The following is a 19413-nucleotide window of genomic DNA, read 5'->3' as shown; positions in this document are numbered from 1 at the left end:
TTTCGCTAGTTACCTAAGCATGATATAGCACGTTCTGACGGAGAGATTTCTGAAAAAAATCAAACGTACAGCTCTGCTATCACTTCCAACATAAATGAAGACAGGAAACTAAACAGCAGTGACGTTTGTAGGGTTACTGAAGTTGGGCTACCTGGTATATAATGATGTGCTACGTGATCGCTAGCGACACAGCTATGTTAGCATAACATAAACAGTGAAGCTGGAGGACGAACACTAACACTTTTCCACTTATAAAAGTTAACGTGAAGGTTCTTCATGGTTAGAGACAAATGCAATCGCATGGCAGGATACTGTAAACGGACCAAACTTCAGTCAGGAGAACAACTGAGATAATCCATCCACAATACGAGGTTAGTCATTAATATACTGCAACAACATGGGAATAGAGCAGCTGCCAGAGAATTCAACATTAATGAATCAATGGTACAGAAGTGGAGGAAGCAAGAAGAATGAGTTTAATAAAGTTTGATTTATCTGACTGCTTTGTTTCGCTTAATGTGCCTTATAATCCCGTGCACCTTATGGTCCGAAAAATGCGTACTGCACACTGCAGTTTAATGTTGCAAAGCACCTCTTTTTAACTTCAGTGGATATTATACATGGTTATGCTCAGGATATGTCAGCCCATTTCTACTGGAAATGCCTTTTGGTTAAACTTTCAGCAAGGAATTTGCATTTGCACTGTTACATTTTTATAAAGCTTTAATGTACATAAAAACCAGCTTCTTGTTTAAGTGAAAATGAATGGAAGGTTGTCTTTTTGCGCTAGTAATGTTGTGGAGTTGTATTTTGTCAATTATATCGTCGGTTATATCGTTATCGCAAATTTTCAAATATATATCGTGATAAATATTTTTGGCCATATCGCCCTGCTCTAATTGCCTGACATCTTTTTAAAAGAAGTCCGCTTGTTTTGCAGCCCCCAAAAATGTGACCTATAGGGTTAAACCACATTTTCTGACAATGCTGTTCACTGCACAGCGTTCGAAATTGGATGTGGCTTTTAATTGGCCATATTTTTGCGTTTACACTGATTTGCATTGGCTATCAAGCTGTTTTTTGGTTTTTGTTGTTGTTGTTTGTTTTTTTGAAAAGGCAGATATGAGTACATTAGTGACAACAGTGTTATTGACTGCTTTGAAAATGTCATATTGCTTGCGTTTGATAGTGAAGCTATCGATCAAAGAGGCCCTGTATTATTTGTTATATTTTTTTCTCAAGTAAAGTGTGTGTAGGTTAGCCGTACTAGTGGCAGGAAACCGGGCTCACTTTTGGGGCACTGTTAGATGCACCAAGGCGTGCTAACGTAATGCCATGCTTGGCTGCAGCTCACAGTGGCTGAAGGTTCACACTGAGGGGCAGGGGACTTCAGGGACATTCAGCTACAGCCCTTTCACATCTCCGCATCACCCTGTCTGATTTTACACGGCTACAAACTCCTCCTTCACTTGTCTCGTAGTCTTGATTTCAATATGTCATATTTGTTTATGCACTGCAGGGGAAATGTGCTGACATCTCCATAGGAGTCTGTCTCTTATGTGCACATCTATGGTTGTGCAAATCCCACTGCCTGTCCAGTTTAAAAATAAATAAATAAATAAATAAATAAATGCTTACAAGAATGCGGTCATAGAGGGTGACCTATAAATGTCAAGGGACTGTGACCATAGACGCCCATACTGATCAGTAATATTTTCGCTACAATGACAGTTTTTTATCTCCCAGATACTATACACAATGTAAACTCTCACCACTTGTGCCAGCTCTATTGAAAGGGCATAATGTTTTCTAAAATTAGCTTTGAGCCTTTACAAATTAAATGTATCAAAGTGGTAATTATATAAAGAGCCAATGCTGTTTTCTTTTTGGACTGATCATCACTGTCACTAAATCAAAATATGTGCTTCTGACAGCCCTAGTAAGATGTAATACATGTCTCTGGGGCTGCAGCTAATAATTCTTTTACTCATCAATTAGTCTGTTGATCATTTCATCTTTATTAAATCATTAATTGTTTCATTTATACTAAATTCAAATAATAAATCCTACTACCAGATCTCGAACCACATTTTTTTTAAAAACAAATTATAACAAGCACTATTTGGCTGCAGCTCCTCAGTGAAGTGTAGGCTCAGCCAAAAAAAATGTATTGATAAATTATTAAATAAAATTGTATCACGAGTACATACTGGCACATATTTATCCTCCAAATTATGTCTCATTTCCACTAAAACTGTGGAACTGAATCGTGTTTTTCTGTAATTAAACAAATATATTTGAGGTTGTGAATGTGGGAGAGAAGGAGGAGAAAAAGAGGGGAGCAGAATCAATGCTTAACAAAGGAAAACATTTATATATGCGTTAGAGCTGGAAAGGCCTCAGTTAACTATGTCAGTGCTGGTTTTTGGATTAGCCATAGGGACTGTTATAGTGCTCTTTCAACAGTCCCGTCTCTGCATGTCCTCTATTTTCTCTTCTTTCACGTAGCTCCCTCAGTTTTTGTGCTCTATTTGAGTCTAGTCCAAATTACAGTCATTGCCCCCAAATCACACCACTGTCTTGAGGCTGTTTAGTCTGTCCACCTTGTCATCCTCTCCCTCATCATCTCATTTCTCCCACTTTTGTTCTCCTTTCACTCTCCTCTCATTGCTTGTTGCCTGTCCTCATTTTTAATCCTGTCTGCTGTGTCAGAAAAAGCTAGACAGTACAGTCTGCACATGTGCAGCTAACTACAACAAACAAACAAGGGACTAACCTTCAGTGACTGGTGCTTTGCCAAGTAATGATCTTTAATTAGAGTCAGCCTAATACACCCAAGCTAACAAGCTGTCTTCTTGCTTTTACCCTTTAAAAGACTGGCTGGGGGACTTTGGCACATGACTCACATTTGTTTCACCATACGACTCTTAAATGTAGCTCTCCTTGGCACATCTCATTGTGTATGTGCAAAGTCATAGCCTTCTAGAGTACAGTGCGCACAGTCCCATCCTCACAGATAAAATGGTAAGGGGTTTTTTCTTTCTTTTTATACCATTTGTGTTCCTAAGTGGTAATGTACAACTGTCCATTAGAGTACGAACGAAGTAAGAAGGGTTATTTTGTGAGCAAGGCTTTTCTGAATTTGTTTTATTTGTACTATGAGTCATAGCAACTCTGCTTTTATACCTCAAGTGTGCTGATTGCTGGCAGAGATGCAGAAAAACACACACCTAGTCTCATCTTTCTGTTATATACACTGAATATGTCTGAAAAGTTCTGCACAAGTTTTGTTCAGTGTTACCAGTTCCACCATGAATGACTGGTTAATCCACACAGAACAATTTAAAAATGACTTACAAGTGGAGGGAATTTTCCCACAATGAATCATATTTGCAAAGAGGAAGCATACTGACAGTTGCACAAACAAATCAGCTAACGGCTAACTAGTCTTTACAGGGCTCGCAAAATGTCAAAATCCCTGGTAGCCCTTCGGGCAGGCACTCTTCTTTCTTTTGGTAGCCCAAAATAAATTTAAGTAGCGCAAATTTAAAAAAGAGGACAATTTTTTGATTGATGTTTTGTTTCCTTTACAATGTATAATATTGTAAAGGAAACAAAACACCAATCAAAAAATAGTTAAAGCACAAATTACAACAACTGTATAAAAATTACAATCATCAACTCAAACATTTGGTTCTAATTGAACAGAAATTTCTATGAACTTGTAAGAACTGTGTAGAACATGAATCAGTCTGTGTCAGATCCTGAATTTGAAATTTCCACTGAAATCATGGGTAAGAGGTAAGTGGAACCAAGATCTAGGACATTTGCTTTTTGAAGTTTGGCAAAATTTAGCAGTCTTTGCAATGGTAGTTCACTTTTTGCAACATAGTATGCTGTTCTAAACAGCTTTTTCAGGACTTCTTGTTTGTTCTTGGTTTATTTTTAGTAGGTTTTTTGCAATTGGTGTTTGTTCTGGGAAAGATACTGCAGACTGAGCAATGGATTCTGATGGGGGTCTTTCTTAAAATTACTGGTCCCAGTAACAAAGGCGCTTGTCGAGGGAAACTTACGACACACCCGGCAGAACATTATGTTATTTAGCTTATCATTTTCAATATGTCACATATTGACAGTGGCTCATTGATGCCAATGACATAATTACCCAGCTACATTTGCGAAAGAATGCAAATGTTGTAATTGTATCGAGTTTCATGCCGGGACAGAATTTGATAGCAGAAATGTTAAAAGATTTTCCACGCTTTGTTTCATTTACAGTGTTTTGCTTTCTGTGTAAACACAGGCGGGAATATTATGCCAGTATTACTGCAGTCAAAATGATGATAAGGTTCAAAGGACTGACTCCCATGGTACATAGACTTAAGTGTATAATTATTTTTTGGTCTTCAAATTACAAATAAGAAGTGTATTGAAATAGAGCTTTCATAAGTAACAGGTAATTATGTAAAATCATTGTTTGATTATCTATGCTGTCATGACAATTCTGGTACAAATACATTGTGATTTAGATAGCATTTATACATTAAGGCTTGATAATGCTTCAGATGACATAGTTGTTTCAGAGGCAGACAGGCAATTGAAAACTGTTTTTAATTGACTGGTAGGTCTAAAACTCACAGGACCAAAGAAAGCAAGGCTTTTTTCCCTTTTAGGCCTAGTAAAAAACAAAACAAAACAAAAGTCACACTCATTTCCTGATGGGGTCGGAAGGACCTATTTTTAAGCTCTTGCATGCACAAGTAAATATGTCAGTTACAGTTAACAGTATAGTTAAACTCTTGAACACCTGGCAAAAGATATAAAATAAGCAGGAGGGTGGGTTAAGTTATGTTAGTGAATTGGTAATTATGTGTTCTTAAAATTGTGTTTCCAAGTGACTTCTGCTACCTAAAGATCCTACTTTTAGGAAACTGAGAGGCAGCACTGGCGACTACCGGTATTTTTTATTATTATTTTTAATTCAGATGGCATAAATGATAAGGATTTAGTTAGAGCAGGGCGATATGGCCAAAAATATTTATCACGATATATATTTGAAAATTTGCGATAACGATATAACTGACGATATAATTGATGCGAGACAAAATACAACTCCACAACATTACTAGCGCAAAAAGACAACCTTCTATTTATTTTCACTTAAACAAGAAATGGGCTGACATATCCTGAGCATAACCATGTCCACTGAAGTTAAAAAGAGGTGCTTTGCAACATTAAATTGCAGTGTGCAGTACGTATTTTTCGGACCATAAGGTGCACGGGATTATAAGGCACATTAAGCGAAACAAAGCAGTCAGATAAATCAAACTTTATTAAACTCATTCTTCTTGCTTCCTCCACTTCTGTACCATTGATTCATTAATGTTGAATTCTCTGGCAGCTGCTCTATTCCCATGTTGTTGCAGTATATTAATGACTAACCTTGTATTGTGGATGGATTATCTCAGTTGTTCTCCTGACTGAAGTTTGGTCCGTTTACAACATCCTGCCATGTGATTGCATTTGTCTCTAACTATCAGGAACCTTAACGTTAACTTTTATAAGTGGAAAAGTGTTAGTGTTCGTCCTCCAGCCTCACTGTTTATGTTATGCTAACATAGCTGTGTCGCTAGCGATCACGTAGCACATCATTGTATACCAGGTAGCCCAACTTCAGTAACCCTACAAACGTCACTGCTGTTTAGTTTCCTGTCTTCATTTGTGTTGGAAGTGATAGCAGAGCTGTACGTTTGAATTTTTTCAGAAATCTCTCAGTCAGAACATTCAATATCATGCTTAGGTAACTAGCGAAACTAGCGAGCTAACTTCTGCTAGCTTCTTGCTAACTTCTAACTCCGTTAAATGTAATAAATTTTGTTTTCATGGATGCCTGGAAGTTAAACTTCATAGTTACACCTGGTAAAGCAGCAATGCTGATCGTTTTATTAAAGATGAAAGAATTTAGACAGTTTTTAACTCTCAGTGCAGTGTTCGTTTGACCTGAAGAGGGGGGTTTAGGACCCAGATTACTCCCAGATTTAAGAGCATCTTAGTCCGACAAATATGACAATGACAACGGCCGCTTGCATGTTCTGCAAAAAAATGTGCTTTGTTGTGTATCTGACGGACAAACACCAAACCAGTTCCACATCACTGAAGTTGCACCATTTTTACAAACCAATTCTGGTTCATCTGTTTCACTCAACAATCGGCCATGTGTGTATGAAAACAAAGGCACTGCGCATGCACGTTTTGCTCATATTCTACCGCGATATTTCATTTTCCTATCGTTGCCTAACATTATACCGGTATTACTGTGAATGGTATAATATGGCCCAGCCCTAGATTTAGTTTCTAATAGTTTTTATCATGTTCTGACACAGTAATCTCACATCCTAGTATAACTAGACTCTATACAGAAACTGAAAAATTGAGTATCTGTCTCTGTTCTGAATGAAGAAATATTGTTCTAAGAAACATTTTGACACACTGAGATGATTTCTGTTCTTATGTTGTTATAAATACATGACAACAAAACTTGGCTACAATAACAGTGACAAACTGATCTCACTGCTGTTGAGGAGATAATTTATAACTGCTCAAAAAATCTGATGTTTTAACCCCTCAGCCATAAAATGCTGGGCGGATGGGCTGGCTACATGGACACCAACTATATACTACACTACCCTGTCCTAGACTATACTCTGCTGTACTGTACAAAGAATCTGCAACACAAAAGTCAGTCATGTTTCATTGTAGGACTTAAAGTAAAGCCACCAGTGCATTTTAACCATTTGATTTCCAAGTGATATGCCTAATTCTGCTTTTGTCTCTCATCTCTTCGATGGAAATTTTCTATAGATAAAACAGAACTGGTCACTTTCAGTTCATTGTGGCTGCTCTTACGACACTGAGGCTATATATCCACATATTCAAATGTTTTTATTTTAAAGCTAAATTTGTTTGGATATAGATGAGCATTTTAGCAAACATTCAGAAATAATCTTCAAGTAAACTTGCATTACATGACCAGTGTAAACAGGACACAGACGGTCTGTTGCTTCAGCAATGCAAAAAAGATCAGAGATTTCTTGTTGACACGGAGGTGGAAAGTAACCAGAGTACAATAGCAGTGGAAAACACAGTAAATACACCAACATATTAGGCAACTACAGGTCAGCAAGAGGAACCAATGGCAATGTAAAAGGAGTACACACAAAAGATGTGAGCCTAGCCAATAATGTTAGACAATCACAAGCATGTATAAAAATTAAAATCAACAATGACAAATTATTAGTAGTGTTTATACAAAATGTGCTTTTGTTTGATTATGTAGCCAAAGTCATAAGCCATAAAGTGGCCCCAAATGCAAAAATTTAGATTTAAATGGAAAGGGTGAAAAAAAAAAAAAAAAAACAAGCCATCAAGCCATGTTTTGATTTATGACGGGTAAAGAAGTGTGTATTTGATCTTGCTAACTTTAACTTGTTGTGTCAGTCACTCCGTGGAGAGAAAAAGTCACTTCACTATCTGTATTTTTCTAAGTCTGCATGACTGCTCTCTTCTTAAAGTGATCAAATACAGCAAACTTCATAAGAGTGGAGAGACAGGGAGGGGGTGAGAGATGAAAGGAAAGGCTCATCTGCATCTGTATTTGAAGTGGCAAATGCAAATGGACCAAATGATCTGACAAGAGAAAAATGTGAATTCCTCTCTGCAGCTATTTGCAGATGGAGAAAAAAAATCTATGTTTTCTCTATTGGACGGGGCCTTTTACATTTCTACAAAATGCCATCCTATCAGACATGTAATAAACCACCATGGTTCCATCTTGAAATTCCCAGTGATATTTTCAAACGATTCAGAGCAGCGATTAGTCTGTTTCGTTTGAGATTTTGCTTGTCTTATGCTGAAACAGAACCAGTGTCAGTAGCTGGGAAAAAAGGCTTTGGGCTCTGAGACTCGCAGTTTAAAGACACATTTTACAGCAAAGCTGAGAGCGAAAAGGCACAACACACTCAGTCTGCCAGCTCTTTTATTGTCATTTTTGAACAGTTTTTCTTCTCCGTTCTGCCTTCAAGCAGACTAAAGGACGGCGTCGGACTGAGGACTGTGATAGACTGCTGGTTTAGTGCTGTGTTTATGGTTGACTCCCTGGAAAATACCACTCTTTAGGCTTTCTCAAATGTTCAGTTTTGCTCCAATCTCTTAACACCTCTTGATGTTGATGAGTTTATTACTACAATGGTGTCAGTTTAGCTTTAACAGTGCGAAAAAGTGAAAGACAGGTGAGCACTTTCTGTCTCAGAAGCCTCAGTGTTGCTCCTACCTTCTTTTTCAAATGTCGACAATCCAGAAGCAGGAAAGAAGTGAATAAATGTTTACCTGCATCAGCACCGAACATAAACGCCGCAAATGAGCTTTCATGAAGAAATGTGCTTTCTTTTGTGTTGCCGTTTGCCAGTGGAAGAAAAGAATACCTCTCCTGCTCTTTTATTATATTTCACTGTGAAAGCTTTCTAACGAAGTAGTTTGACATTAAGGTGTGAAGATGAACTTCTAAGTATGGGCTGCTGTATTGGTGCTCTATCAATACACAGGCCAAAACCCAAGTTCAAACATTGGTTCAATATGTTCTGCCTCCATCAGTGACGTCAACGGTGTTGGAAACCGCCAACACCTTTGTGGCTTCACAATTCAGTCATTACAGAAGAAAGTGCTTAGCAGAAATAGAAAAGCTCTGAGTAAGTACCAGACAACACTCCGTTTCACTTTTTAGCTTAAAAGTGGCATTCACCAGCTTATTATTTCACAAAAACCACACAGTAAAAATGCTGCTGGCTTTCAATGGCTCCTGGTTGAAGACAATAACTGAAGAAAGAAGCTTTTTACTTACAAGGACATGTAACCATTTAGTGTTCGAAGAGCTGCATTTTAAAACTGAGGTGAATAATGTCCAGTAGCAGGTGAGCGGGCGCTGAAAGGTTGAGCGGGCCTGTGTTCGAGTCTGCACTGGACCATTTTCTCAGTGCCATTCCTCACTGCTCTCTCCCTACTTCTCTACTGTTCTACCCTAAAAAAATGCCCAGTGGCCAAGATTTAGGAAAAAGTGCATAGCTCAGAAATACTAACGCCAGAATTATAATATTAACATAGAGCCTACGACACAGCATGCATAGGTCGCAAAAGCTGATGAGGTATTTATTCCTGTGCAGGCTGCAGTGATGGTGATGTGTATTTACATTTCTGGGGAGGTTTGCATGGTTTGCTGTAACAATGTACCGACGTGGATGTAACTGTGTTGAAGTAACAGAAGCATTTTTATCAAAGTGTGTCCTCGTATGTGATCGGGGTGGAAAAAGCTTTATGAAGCCTGTAGTGAATCCTGAGTCAGCAGATCAGAGTCTAATCATGTATCGCAGTAATATCACTTAGATCAGTGTCACTTGGCACCAAAGTTCAGTCCGAGACCTGTCATAATGATGTGGGATTTATCCTGAGTATGTTGCGTACTAAAGTACACTAACCATCTTTTATATCTAATTGCACATCACGCAGCCAATCCATATTTGATGGTGTGAGAAGGATAAATTCACACCTCTACCATCACAGGCATGTGTTCAATAAAAGACGACAGTTTTGTCTTTGAATTCCTTGACGATCCAGAGCAGCAATTTCGATTAAAATTCTGCTTGACTAGTTCTCCTGTACAGCCTTTGTCAGTTGTTGGTTAAAGGAGTGCTACCTGGAAGATGAGACATATTTTACATCTCTCAGACATGTTTTACAGCTTAGATGAAGGCATATGTTGAGAAGCTAGCGAGGCTTCAAAGGAAGGGGCAGCGAGGTGTCACAGGCAGACAGACTGAGAAGAAACTGAACTTGCCAGCACTTTGATCATGTTCACCACTAAAGGCCAAGGCCCTGTTAGGGAGAAGAGAAATGCACTTTTGGATAAGAGGTCTTATTCAAGTGTGGGGTTTCTTCATTTCTTTTTGAAGTGTAAATGTATATGTATCGAAACAGCATTTTGTACTCCAGTCAGTATGTGGTTTTCATAAGTAATTTAGGCTACATGCAGAGCTGAAAATAATTAAATGCTAATACGTGTTAAAATGAATGTAAATTCAAAGATTGACATTTTGTCACACTCGACGTGTGATAATGATCCCATCCGTGTTGCTTTTTGTGACAGAAACGGCCTCAATTTGAGATTAAGCTAAAGTGTAAACAAGATATCAAAATGCAAATAGTTTATTACAGAACTGATCACTTTCCCAGCATCAGCTCTGAATCTGTGAGTGGCGCTTTTAAGTGAAACAAGCGTTTCCTTTAAAGAGGGGGGCATCGCTAAGTAGAGAGAAACAGACAGGGTGGGTGTAGCTGATGCACTTTTTAGGGGGAGGACAGAGAAACAGGACATGATTGGGAAATTGTGGAGCAAAAAGGATCAGCAGTGGGAAATAATTGTCATCTGTTGCAAGTTAGACTGCTACAACAGGAAGATGGCGCAAAAAGGGTCAGATAATGAGAGGAGACTTGCATTTTCAGCTGTGTTAAATGTTCAATCACAGCAAGCAGCGCGAAACACTCTACTCAGTTCCTCCTTTTAAAGTCACCCACTGCCTCTTGTTTGCCTAACAGGTTTGTTGTGAACGTAACAACGTGTGTTTGTGTGTGCGCGAGTGCCAACGTTGACTTTCTTTCCTTAATATTGCAGTCGCTTCCTTCTTGTCTGCTCTCTTTCCTCCCTTTATCCTTATTTATTTGTCAGAGGTTGTGTTCAGGGACGTTCCTTGTCATTCGTCAGCTCGGCCCATAAAACACACTGTCATGACTGACTGGCCACGCTCCAAACTCATTACCGATTGGCTGACAGAGCGGGTCGCTCTGTTCTGCTCTGCTGTGTTTGACTCCTGTTTGCCAGACATTTCAGGCTCAGGAAACTTTAAATGCGGCGGTGTCTTTCCTCGCGCCACTCCTCTCAGCCTCACACTCAAGGTCACATGAATATGGATTTGCCCTCTCCTTCCAGCGCGCACATACTGATGATGAAGTCTAAGATCTACTCAGAGGGATTATAATTCAGAACGTAGGTCTGATCTTGGCATGTGGGCGTTGCTCTGTTCCACTGTCTGCCTGGGAATGTGTTTTAAAGAATAAGAAAGATGAAGAGGACAAGTGCCGGAGCAGAGAGCCGAGATGAAGAGCAGAGGAAGGAGAATGGATGATGATGGTAGAATCAGGGGAGGTGAAGCTGGGTGGGAGGGTGTCGTGCAAGGGGGGGAGACTAGGAGATTGGAAAAAAGGGCAACATACAATGTTATTGAGTTTCTGTTGTGGTTGATCAGCCATATCCATTTCATCATGCTGAGCTGGCTTTGTGCCAGAGTGTACTGCAGAAACTTCAGTCTCATCAGTGAGAGTATGTCGATTCTAACAGACTAGCAGTGCGACCTCTTGTGTATGTATGTAATTTGTTTTGCATGCGTAATTGTTTACTAAACTGTTTTTATTACTTCCTAACTTCTTTTATTTCATCATTTCGTGTTTCGCTGCATCGCCTGACTTTCTATTTTCTCATCGCTCGCCTGCTTTTGCCGCTTCTCTGTGGCTTGCTTGTAATTTAATCTGTAATCTGATTAACCTCCTTGCTCCCATTCATTTAACGTGTCAGTCACGCATCACCCTCTTCTCCCTCATTCTCATAGTTGTGCTCACTGCTTTGTCTCTGTTTTTCACTCGCAGAAAACAACAAGGCACCTTTACAAAGGTCTCGCTCTCGGCAGAATATAAATGCGAGTTCAGCGGCGGTGAAAGCTCCCTCTGCCCGGGAGGCCCATAATGAGTCTGAGAGCCATCCATCTGCAGCCAGAGCCAAAGCTGCTGTGGGTTCAGAGTCGGGCCGCGGTTACAGGAACGTGGCGGGTCACGGCTATGGGCCGGACAGAGAGAGGGTGTTGGAGAGAGTTAAAGCGACCGAAAAAGAGATGGAGGTTGGCACAGGAAGCGCGGGAACTCCAACCTTCCAGTCATCCTCCTTTAGTCCCACAGTGAGCAGCTGTGGCACCAATGGAGAGTCAGATGTAGAGGCACTCCTCGCGAAACTAAGAGCCTTGTGAGGGTCATTTCTTATATTTGAAAGAAAAAAATATATATACACATTTTTTTATATGCAGCATATAGTACATTTCTGCCCACACATTTAAATATACTCTGATTATAACCTTAAAGTTCATAATCAAAAGCTTTGTTAACAAGAGGAAATATAAATAAATAGCTGGGCAACTAAATAATGACAATGCATTTGTGTAGAAACGGTAATGAATTCATGGACCATGTTTTTAAGGCGCAGTGGTACAAAAAAAATCATTTTCTGGCAGATGGAGCACAGAAAGCTGATCGCACTTTGGCCTGCCCAATGTCCTCAGAGGTTATTTCTTGAAAAACTCTGATTGTGATTCATTAGGAATATTGAAGCGTATTAGTTGATTACATTATAGTTCAAAAATGAAAATGCACCCAAATAGATTCTGCCGTCTTTATCTGATCCTCCTCTGTGTGCCGCCATTAACATTTATGAATTCCAAAGAATCAGAATATAACAGCTTTTCCTCTGAAAGCTGCAGATGCAATGTTGCTAAGCACTTTTTTTTGTAAACCATAAAAAATGTTTAAAAACAAACTTTAATCGCATTTGCATTTTTACATCTTTATCATATGTCTTGTCCTGTCTGTATTTATGTATCACATTAGTCAAGTACAATTGAAAGTTTCAAACTTACATTTATTTGTATAACTTTTGGTTTTTATTTTTATTTTTATGTTTTCCTTTCTTTCTTTGTTCTTTATAAGTTCTTTTTGTTTCCACTCCCTATGTGTTAATGGTCTGTCTCTGTGTTTATAAATGTATTAATACTTACGAGTTAAGCCACGATTGCGCTTCCACGGGTTCTAATATTAGATTTTGTTAGCGTTTGGTGGTACTGGACTGTTTTTTGCTCTGTGTATTTTCTAGTGAATGTAAGTCTTCAGAAAAGGGAACAAACTTTGATCCAAAATATGGCACAAAGCACCAGAATGTGTTTTTTTTTTTCTTTCTTCTGCATTGCAACTGAACTTACTTAACCATACTTGTTATATCTCTATCTGTATTCCTAGTTTTTGTAGACATATTTGCAATAAAAAAAGGAAATAAATGTGTTTTTTTTTATTATTTTGTTTTATAATTCATATTATTATTTTGGCATGCTGTCATTGCCTATGTGGCTGTTATTGTTGTATTTTATTTTTTATTTTATTTAAATAGTTTTGTTTTTTGGGGTTTTTTTTTCTTACATTTTTGGTTGTAATCAACATAAATGCAGAAAGTTGTTTGTCCATCCTAAATTAATATAGCAGGACAAAATGCTCTATAAACTTCCCAGCTTCAACTGTCTTTATTAGAAGGCGCACATAGCCTAACCAAAGCCTTAGTTGAGACCATTATAGCTTCAAAGGCTGAGATCATACGTAGCCAAAGTAATCATTCATCCAAGCATTTTCTGTTTGTTCTTGTGTTTTTCTTGTACCTACCTGTACAATTTCTCTGTAAGTCTACTTTGCTATCCTGCCAATGTCCTTGTAGTCTGGACACATATTCTACATGCAGCTAAAAAAAACATACGACTGCAATTGTTGAGTTTATCAAATGTGAATGTAGTTTGCACAAAGCGTACGGCCACCACAGTCCTACCTTATACAGGCCAGTGGCCACCTGGGAGGGAATATTCAAAGCGTCACGTGGCTCTTTTAGATGTACGGTGGTGTTACTGGCCTACAAATGTATTCTTCTTTATCAGATTTCCATTAATGATAGATTTTTTTTCTAAAATGTATTGCCTTGGTCAGACAGAGTACAAAGTGATGAGGCTACAGTAAGCAGTGTCCTTGTAGAAGTGAATGGACGAATGGATAGTTATATGAAAAAAAAATTATTTTATTCTTAAGGTACCATGACATTTAAAAAAAAAAAAAGAAGGTCTTTAACAAGTCTTAAATTAGATAAATACGTTTTTAGATGAAAAACAACATGTGATGGATTTATTTAGCAAAAACAACATTCAGAAGCAGTTTGTAAAAAGAACTAGGCACATCCTTTCTGCTTCCATATCAACAGGATAAGTAGCACCCAGGTGCTAAAAATCAAATGCACCAGGATACAGTAACTGATCGTCAAGTGTGAGCACCTCCATAAAAGCAGAAATTTAGCAGTTTTCTCGTCTGGAGCATTCAGGTGTGTTAACACAATGTGAAACAGCAAAGCCATCAGAGGTTTTCTTAGAGAAACAATTGTTGCTGCTCTTCAGTTTAGCAAGGGTTTTAAGGACACTGCCAACAACAGTCATTCTATAACGAGAACAATTTATTTACAAGTGGAAAACGTTGAAGACAGTTGCCAGTCTTTCCAAGAGTGGATGTCCCAGCACATTCAAACCAAGGTCAGACTACAATGTTCAGTGGGAGGGGAAAAAAATGAGCGCTACATCTCAGACTCTGCAGTTCCCTGTTTGCTTGCTAAAGTACATAACAGTACGATTAGAAAAAGGCTGAACATGTGTGGTTTGTTTGGAAGGGTTGCCAGGAGAAAGCCTCTTTTTCTTTAGAAAAAAAATGCAGCACAGCTCAGGTTCACAAATGTCGTGATGCATGCTCGATCATTCAGGTAAGGAAATCCCAAAAAGTTGATTCTGTTCATCTGGACATAGCGTTGGGGAAGCCTGCAGTCAGCTGAGACTGAAGTCAATTAGATGAGCGATGAAATGCTTCTCCCACTGAAAACGCTACAGCCAGATGAACAAAATCATCTTTTTGGGGTTAGGTTTCTCAAAGTTTCATTTGAACAAACCACAAGATTTCTGGAACAGTCACCTGTAGATCCACCATTTCCACCCTGATCTGGAGTCAATGCAAGGCCATTTACTTGTCTGACATTGGGACATGCAAGAGGACAACGATCTCAGGCACAGCAGAATGGCTGAAAAATGAAGTGTGTTGAAATGGCTCAGTCAAAGTCCAGACATCAACCTGACTGAAATTCTGCAGCGACAGCGAGTCCTGAGTGATTCGTTCGCGCTATGATTCAGCACAGGAGGGAGGGGGTGAGCGAGTCCTGAGTGATTCGTTCACACTATGAGTCCTGAGTAATTCAGAAGTGCAACGGGTGAGATGAGAGAGCATTTAAGGACGACACATACGCACACACACTCACTCACTCAGAGAGAATCATTTATAGGTGAGAGGTTAATCATGTTGACTTGTAACTGCGGGTTTGGAGAAGCGGTAGTCAAAAGGTTGACAGGAAACATCTGCCATGAAGATAGAGACAATGTTCCTTTTCAAACTGTGTTAAAAGTCATTGTGGTTTTGAATTGACGTATGCATATATTGTATCTGATGACGCATGAGGGGGCGTCATTAAATTCAAGCCCTGATGGTATAAAATATATGCTTATGCTTTGATTCGTCTGAGATCAGCGCTGTCTGCGAAGGGAGCTGGTCCCCCCACGCGTGTATTTCATTAAAATCAATTGTTTGACCAAGCTCTTGGACCATGGTTGTTTGTACTCTCCTTCCTCAATATTTGAACCTTAACAGTTCACACTATGATTCAGCACGGGAAGGGAGGGGGTGAGCGAGTCCTGAGTGATTCGTTCATGCTATGATTCAGCACGGGAAGGGAGGGGGTGAGTGAATCCTGAGTGATTCGTTTGCTATGATTCAGGAAGGGAAGGGTTAGTGAGTCCTGAGTGATTCGCTTACACTACGATTCAGCACAGGAAAGGAGGGGGTGAGTAGCTCAAATGTGCTGTTAGCATGTTAGCAGAGCGATGCTACTGTGAACCGAGGAGCTATTGTCTTGATGTGAGCTTCTACTCAGAGTTTTTTCTTCCAGTTTAGAGCAGAAATGCTTTTGTTAAGATACTGGATGTTGTGTTTTTCTCCATAATTTTAATTACAAGCCAGATATATTTCTACTAATGAAATTAGTTTGCTAACAGCAACACGGGTGAGTCAGTTGGGCTTGTGATTCATGATTCATGAGTCAGTAAAGTGATTCTCGAGTCTTGAACGATTCGTTCATGATTCGTGCATCACCAGCCAGAGCGATAGTGGCTGAGACGCAGCGGAGCGGAGGTGTAAGTGCCTGGCTTAAAACAGGACATGTTAGCTGCATTTAACCTTCAGTTACTCTTTATATAGTTAGGTAGGAGTCAGGCCATGTTTCTTTTTAGCTGAAAAACATTACACCCAGGTAACCTGCAGTGTTGAAAACGTGTTTTCCGACGATGTTTGCTACCCTGCAATTCGTCCTCGTGTAGTAAAATCAGCGACATTTGACCGTCCTGTTGCTCCCATTGAAATGTATACAGCCTATTTAAAATCTGAAACTTAAAATTGTCTGTAGCCTGCTGTTGTTACCACTGTCCTGTTTGAAATGGAATGAGAGAAGCTGGTTATTTTGTCATATGTGCATGTGCTGATATTAAACCCAGGAGCAACATTCAGGTAAAAGTGTAAGAACAAATGATCCATCAATAAAGGATATTATTGGATATATCTTTTATTAGATGTTCATGTGGTTTGGTTATTTGCCCTTTGTTTGAAAGTACACTGAGAGAGGACTTTTTATTAGTGATCTTAATAGTATTTTTTTCATATTAATGTAATTTTTCATCTAATTGAATACAATCTATTTGTGTATGATTGTCAGTCCAAAGAAGGAGAGAGGGAAGAGGGGAACGTGTGGAGAAAGTACAAGGTCAGGAAGAACCAGGTAAGGAAACAGACAGGGAATAGTGACAGGCACAACAGAAACTGTTAAACTGCTTGAGACAGTTGATCACCAAAAAGTGATTTGCCAACCTCAATGTGAGGCGACATGGGTTAAAATGAAAGGAATAAATCTGCAGAGCCATAGTAGTATCTGCAGTAAAGATCTTTTCATACATTGTACCATAGGCAAAGTTGCCTCCATTTTTTTTATCAATATTTTCTACATTTCAAGGACTCTATTTTTGGAGTGTATTTTTATGTATCTATTGTATTATACATACATATTAAAAGTGAATCTCTGTCCAGAAAATGCACTCAGTTTACTTCTTACTCACTATGATCATCATTCATCATTTTCCCACAGTAATTAAGGTTACCATATGTATTTGTTTTTATTCCAATCCATTCTTCTTTTGCAGGATTTAAATAATCTTTATCAGATTTGATTGTTTTGTTACAGATTTTAAAAAAAGGGCTTTTTTCTTTCACAAATGTGGGGATTAAATTGTGTTAAAATGTACAAAACAATGATGTCATGTTTTGTGACGAGGACCCAGGCAGAGAGAGACTTGATGAATTTAAGAATCCAATGACTTAATAAAGAAATTTGCAGACTTGCACAGTAATGGTAAAATTATGATGACTGATAACAGAGATGAAGACAACAGGGACAGGGAGGAACAGGGGTTTAAATGCACCAAGGAGACAGTCAGAGGAAACTCGGGACAACTGGAGACGTTTAAGGATGCAGGGACTGACAGAGACAGGGAAGAAGTATCATCGTGACGAGTAAAGTTTATCTTGCCTGGCTGGGCAGCTCTCTGGGTGCTAAGCACCCCCAAAGCTCTGATCCTAGAATTGCCCCTGGTTCTACATAAATACACCACAAATTAAATCAAAAGTCCCACAATAAACTGAGCAGAGACAGAACTGAGAAGTGAAGGGAAAGAGAGATCTGCTGACCAGTTAACCGACCATCTGACAAGGTCTGTTTGCTGTAGCCTGCCAGCTGGTGAATACCTTCAGCACCGTAAGCAGCACAACTGTCCCCATCTGGAGAAGAGCCAGAGACAAACATCTCCCCAGTGATGCAATCAGCCATTTGGGAAAGCAAAGCAGGTGCTTGCCAAGCTCCACCAGTGGCCTTGATTTAGCTTTAGCTGGCTGTAGAATGCTTTTCACTGAGTGGTTTAAAATCAAACCAAGGTCTTTTTTGTAGTTCTCTGCAAGAATGTAAGAGCAATAGCCTGCTACCTCAGTGTCAGGTTACTGTAAAATGCATGCTTCAGTAGAGAATTCATTTGTATTTTTACCCCTTTTTCTTTCCAATTCCACTGAGAACTGCATCTATCTTGGTGTTATATACTTTTTGTTAAGGGTCTCGCTTTTTATTTTGATCTTGGGAATGTGTGTGGGTGTTCTCCTCTATATTTCCAGATGATGTGCCATGATCTTAGTATAGATAATTAATTTGCTACAAACATGAATCTGATTTACAAGTGATTCTGCTTCTTAAAATAGATGTAACCGATGTGTAATTTTTGTTTTATTCTTAATAAATTCAGCTTCAATTGATATATTAATGCACAAACACAGAAGTTAATTAACTTATCAGGCCTTAATTAAATTGTAAGGTAGGTCAGCCTAAATAAGAAGTGATTAGACTCCTCAAGCCTTTGGCAACACTCAGTAGTCCCTGGCTCTTAACAACTGGATCCAACATCAAGTCTTGAAGTTAACGATTGCCTACAAATCAGGGCTGGTGTGTATAATGCACCACCAGTCAATATTTTTAGTTGACTTGCAGACTTCTGCTCTGCAGGTGAATACATCAACAACATTCCCTATCATCACTTTTCATGATCTACCTACAGATCATAATAAGATCATCAGGATTAAGAGAATTCAAAAAGAGAGGCAATCTGTGCATGAAAGAAGAAGGAAATTAACACTGAATCTCAAAATACTTGTTGAAAACCACAAAATAAAGATCCATAAACACTGCTTCCTTCTCTAAACCTGAGCTCATTTAAGATGGACTGACTGGACAAGGTAACTTGTCCAGAGGTTAGGCCAGTCTAAATCTGATCTTCTTCCAGGCTAAGAAGAGAGGAGCCCACCAAGTGTTTCTTTGGGAGTTGCCTGGTTGCTGGAAAAGATGTTTTGCATCAAAGCTGATGCAAAATGGAAGGTTTTACGTATTCTTGCAAGACAATACCAACAGCAGGCTATGTACTGAAAGAAGTCATTTTGCTTTCAAATCTTCAGAAGTTAAGGCTCCCCTCAAAGAGTGTGGTTTCCAAAGAAGACGAGTGTTGCATTTTCAACAATTAATATATTTTCTTTCAGTCAACTCTAGGTACACGTGAGGTGTAGGGTTATATGAGGTTATGGAGATTTGCATTCTGTTTTTGTGACCATTTTAAAGAGTGTTCTGTTTTTGGGGATGAAGCTATAATGTATGAGGATATCAAAGTGTTTCCAGCTTTGAATCTCCTCTGTTCAAAATGCAATTATGAAATTGTGGAAAGGAAAACTGTGGAAGTCGAAAGAAGATCTGAAAGAAAACTTTGAGATAAAACAGCATGTCTGGTGGGC

At 39.0% G+C, this 19413-nt stretch overlaps 1 protein-coding gene and 1 long non-coding RNA gene across 7 annotated transcripts in view; both read left to right on the top strand.

Moving 5' to 3' along the window:
* LOC146583472 (protein diaphanous homolog 3-like) overlaps positions 1-15604 on the top strand; it is a 170647-nt gene extending 155043 nt beyond the window's left edge. For 3 of the 6 annotated variants that reach the window (XM_085272127.1, XM_085272117.1, XM_085272135.1), the window contains one exon: positions 11749-14789. In XM_085272127.1, coding sequence (XP_085128253.1) covers positions 11749-12122 — 374 coding nt within the window. In that variant the 3' untranslated portion in view covers positions 12123-14789. Of the gene's footprint in view, positions 1-11748 lie in introns of all 6 variants that reach the window. The other 3 variants (XM_085272160.1, XM_085272152.1, XM_085272144.1) reach the window with 3 other exon arrangements.
* A 118-nt stretch (positions 15605-15722) lies between these two features.
* Positions 15723-19413, top strand: part of LOC146583471 (uncharacterized) — a 30918-nt gene continuing 27227 nt past the window's right edge. Inside the window, exons 1-2 of the long non-coding RNA XR_014893145.1 lie at positions 15723-15829; positions 16754-16816. This is a non-coding gene — a long non-coding RNA (uncharacterized LOC146583471). The remainder of the gene's footprint in view (positions 15830-16753; positions 16817-19413) is intronic.

The sequence above is a fragment of the Mchenga conophoros genome, linkage group LG1 (genome assembly GCF_057382185.1).
Source record: "Mchenga conophoros isolate Kocher_MC1m ecotype Shallow Benthic linkage group LG1, M_conophoros_male_GT1.1, whole genome shotgun sequence".
Classification (NCBI taxonomy): Eukaryota; Metazoa; Chordata; class Actinopteri; order Cichliformes; family Cichlidae; genus Mchenga; species Mchenga conophoros.
Note: the sequence above shows the minus strand (reverse complement) of the source record. Positions and strands in the feature narration are given on the sequence as shown.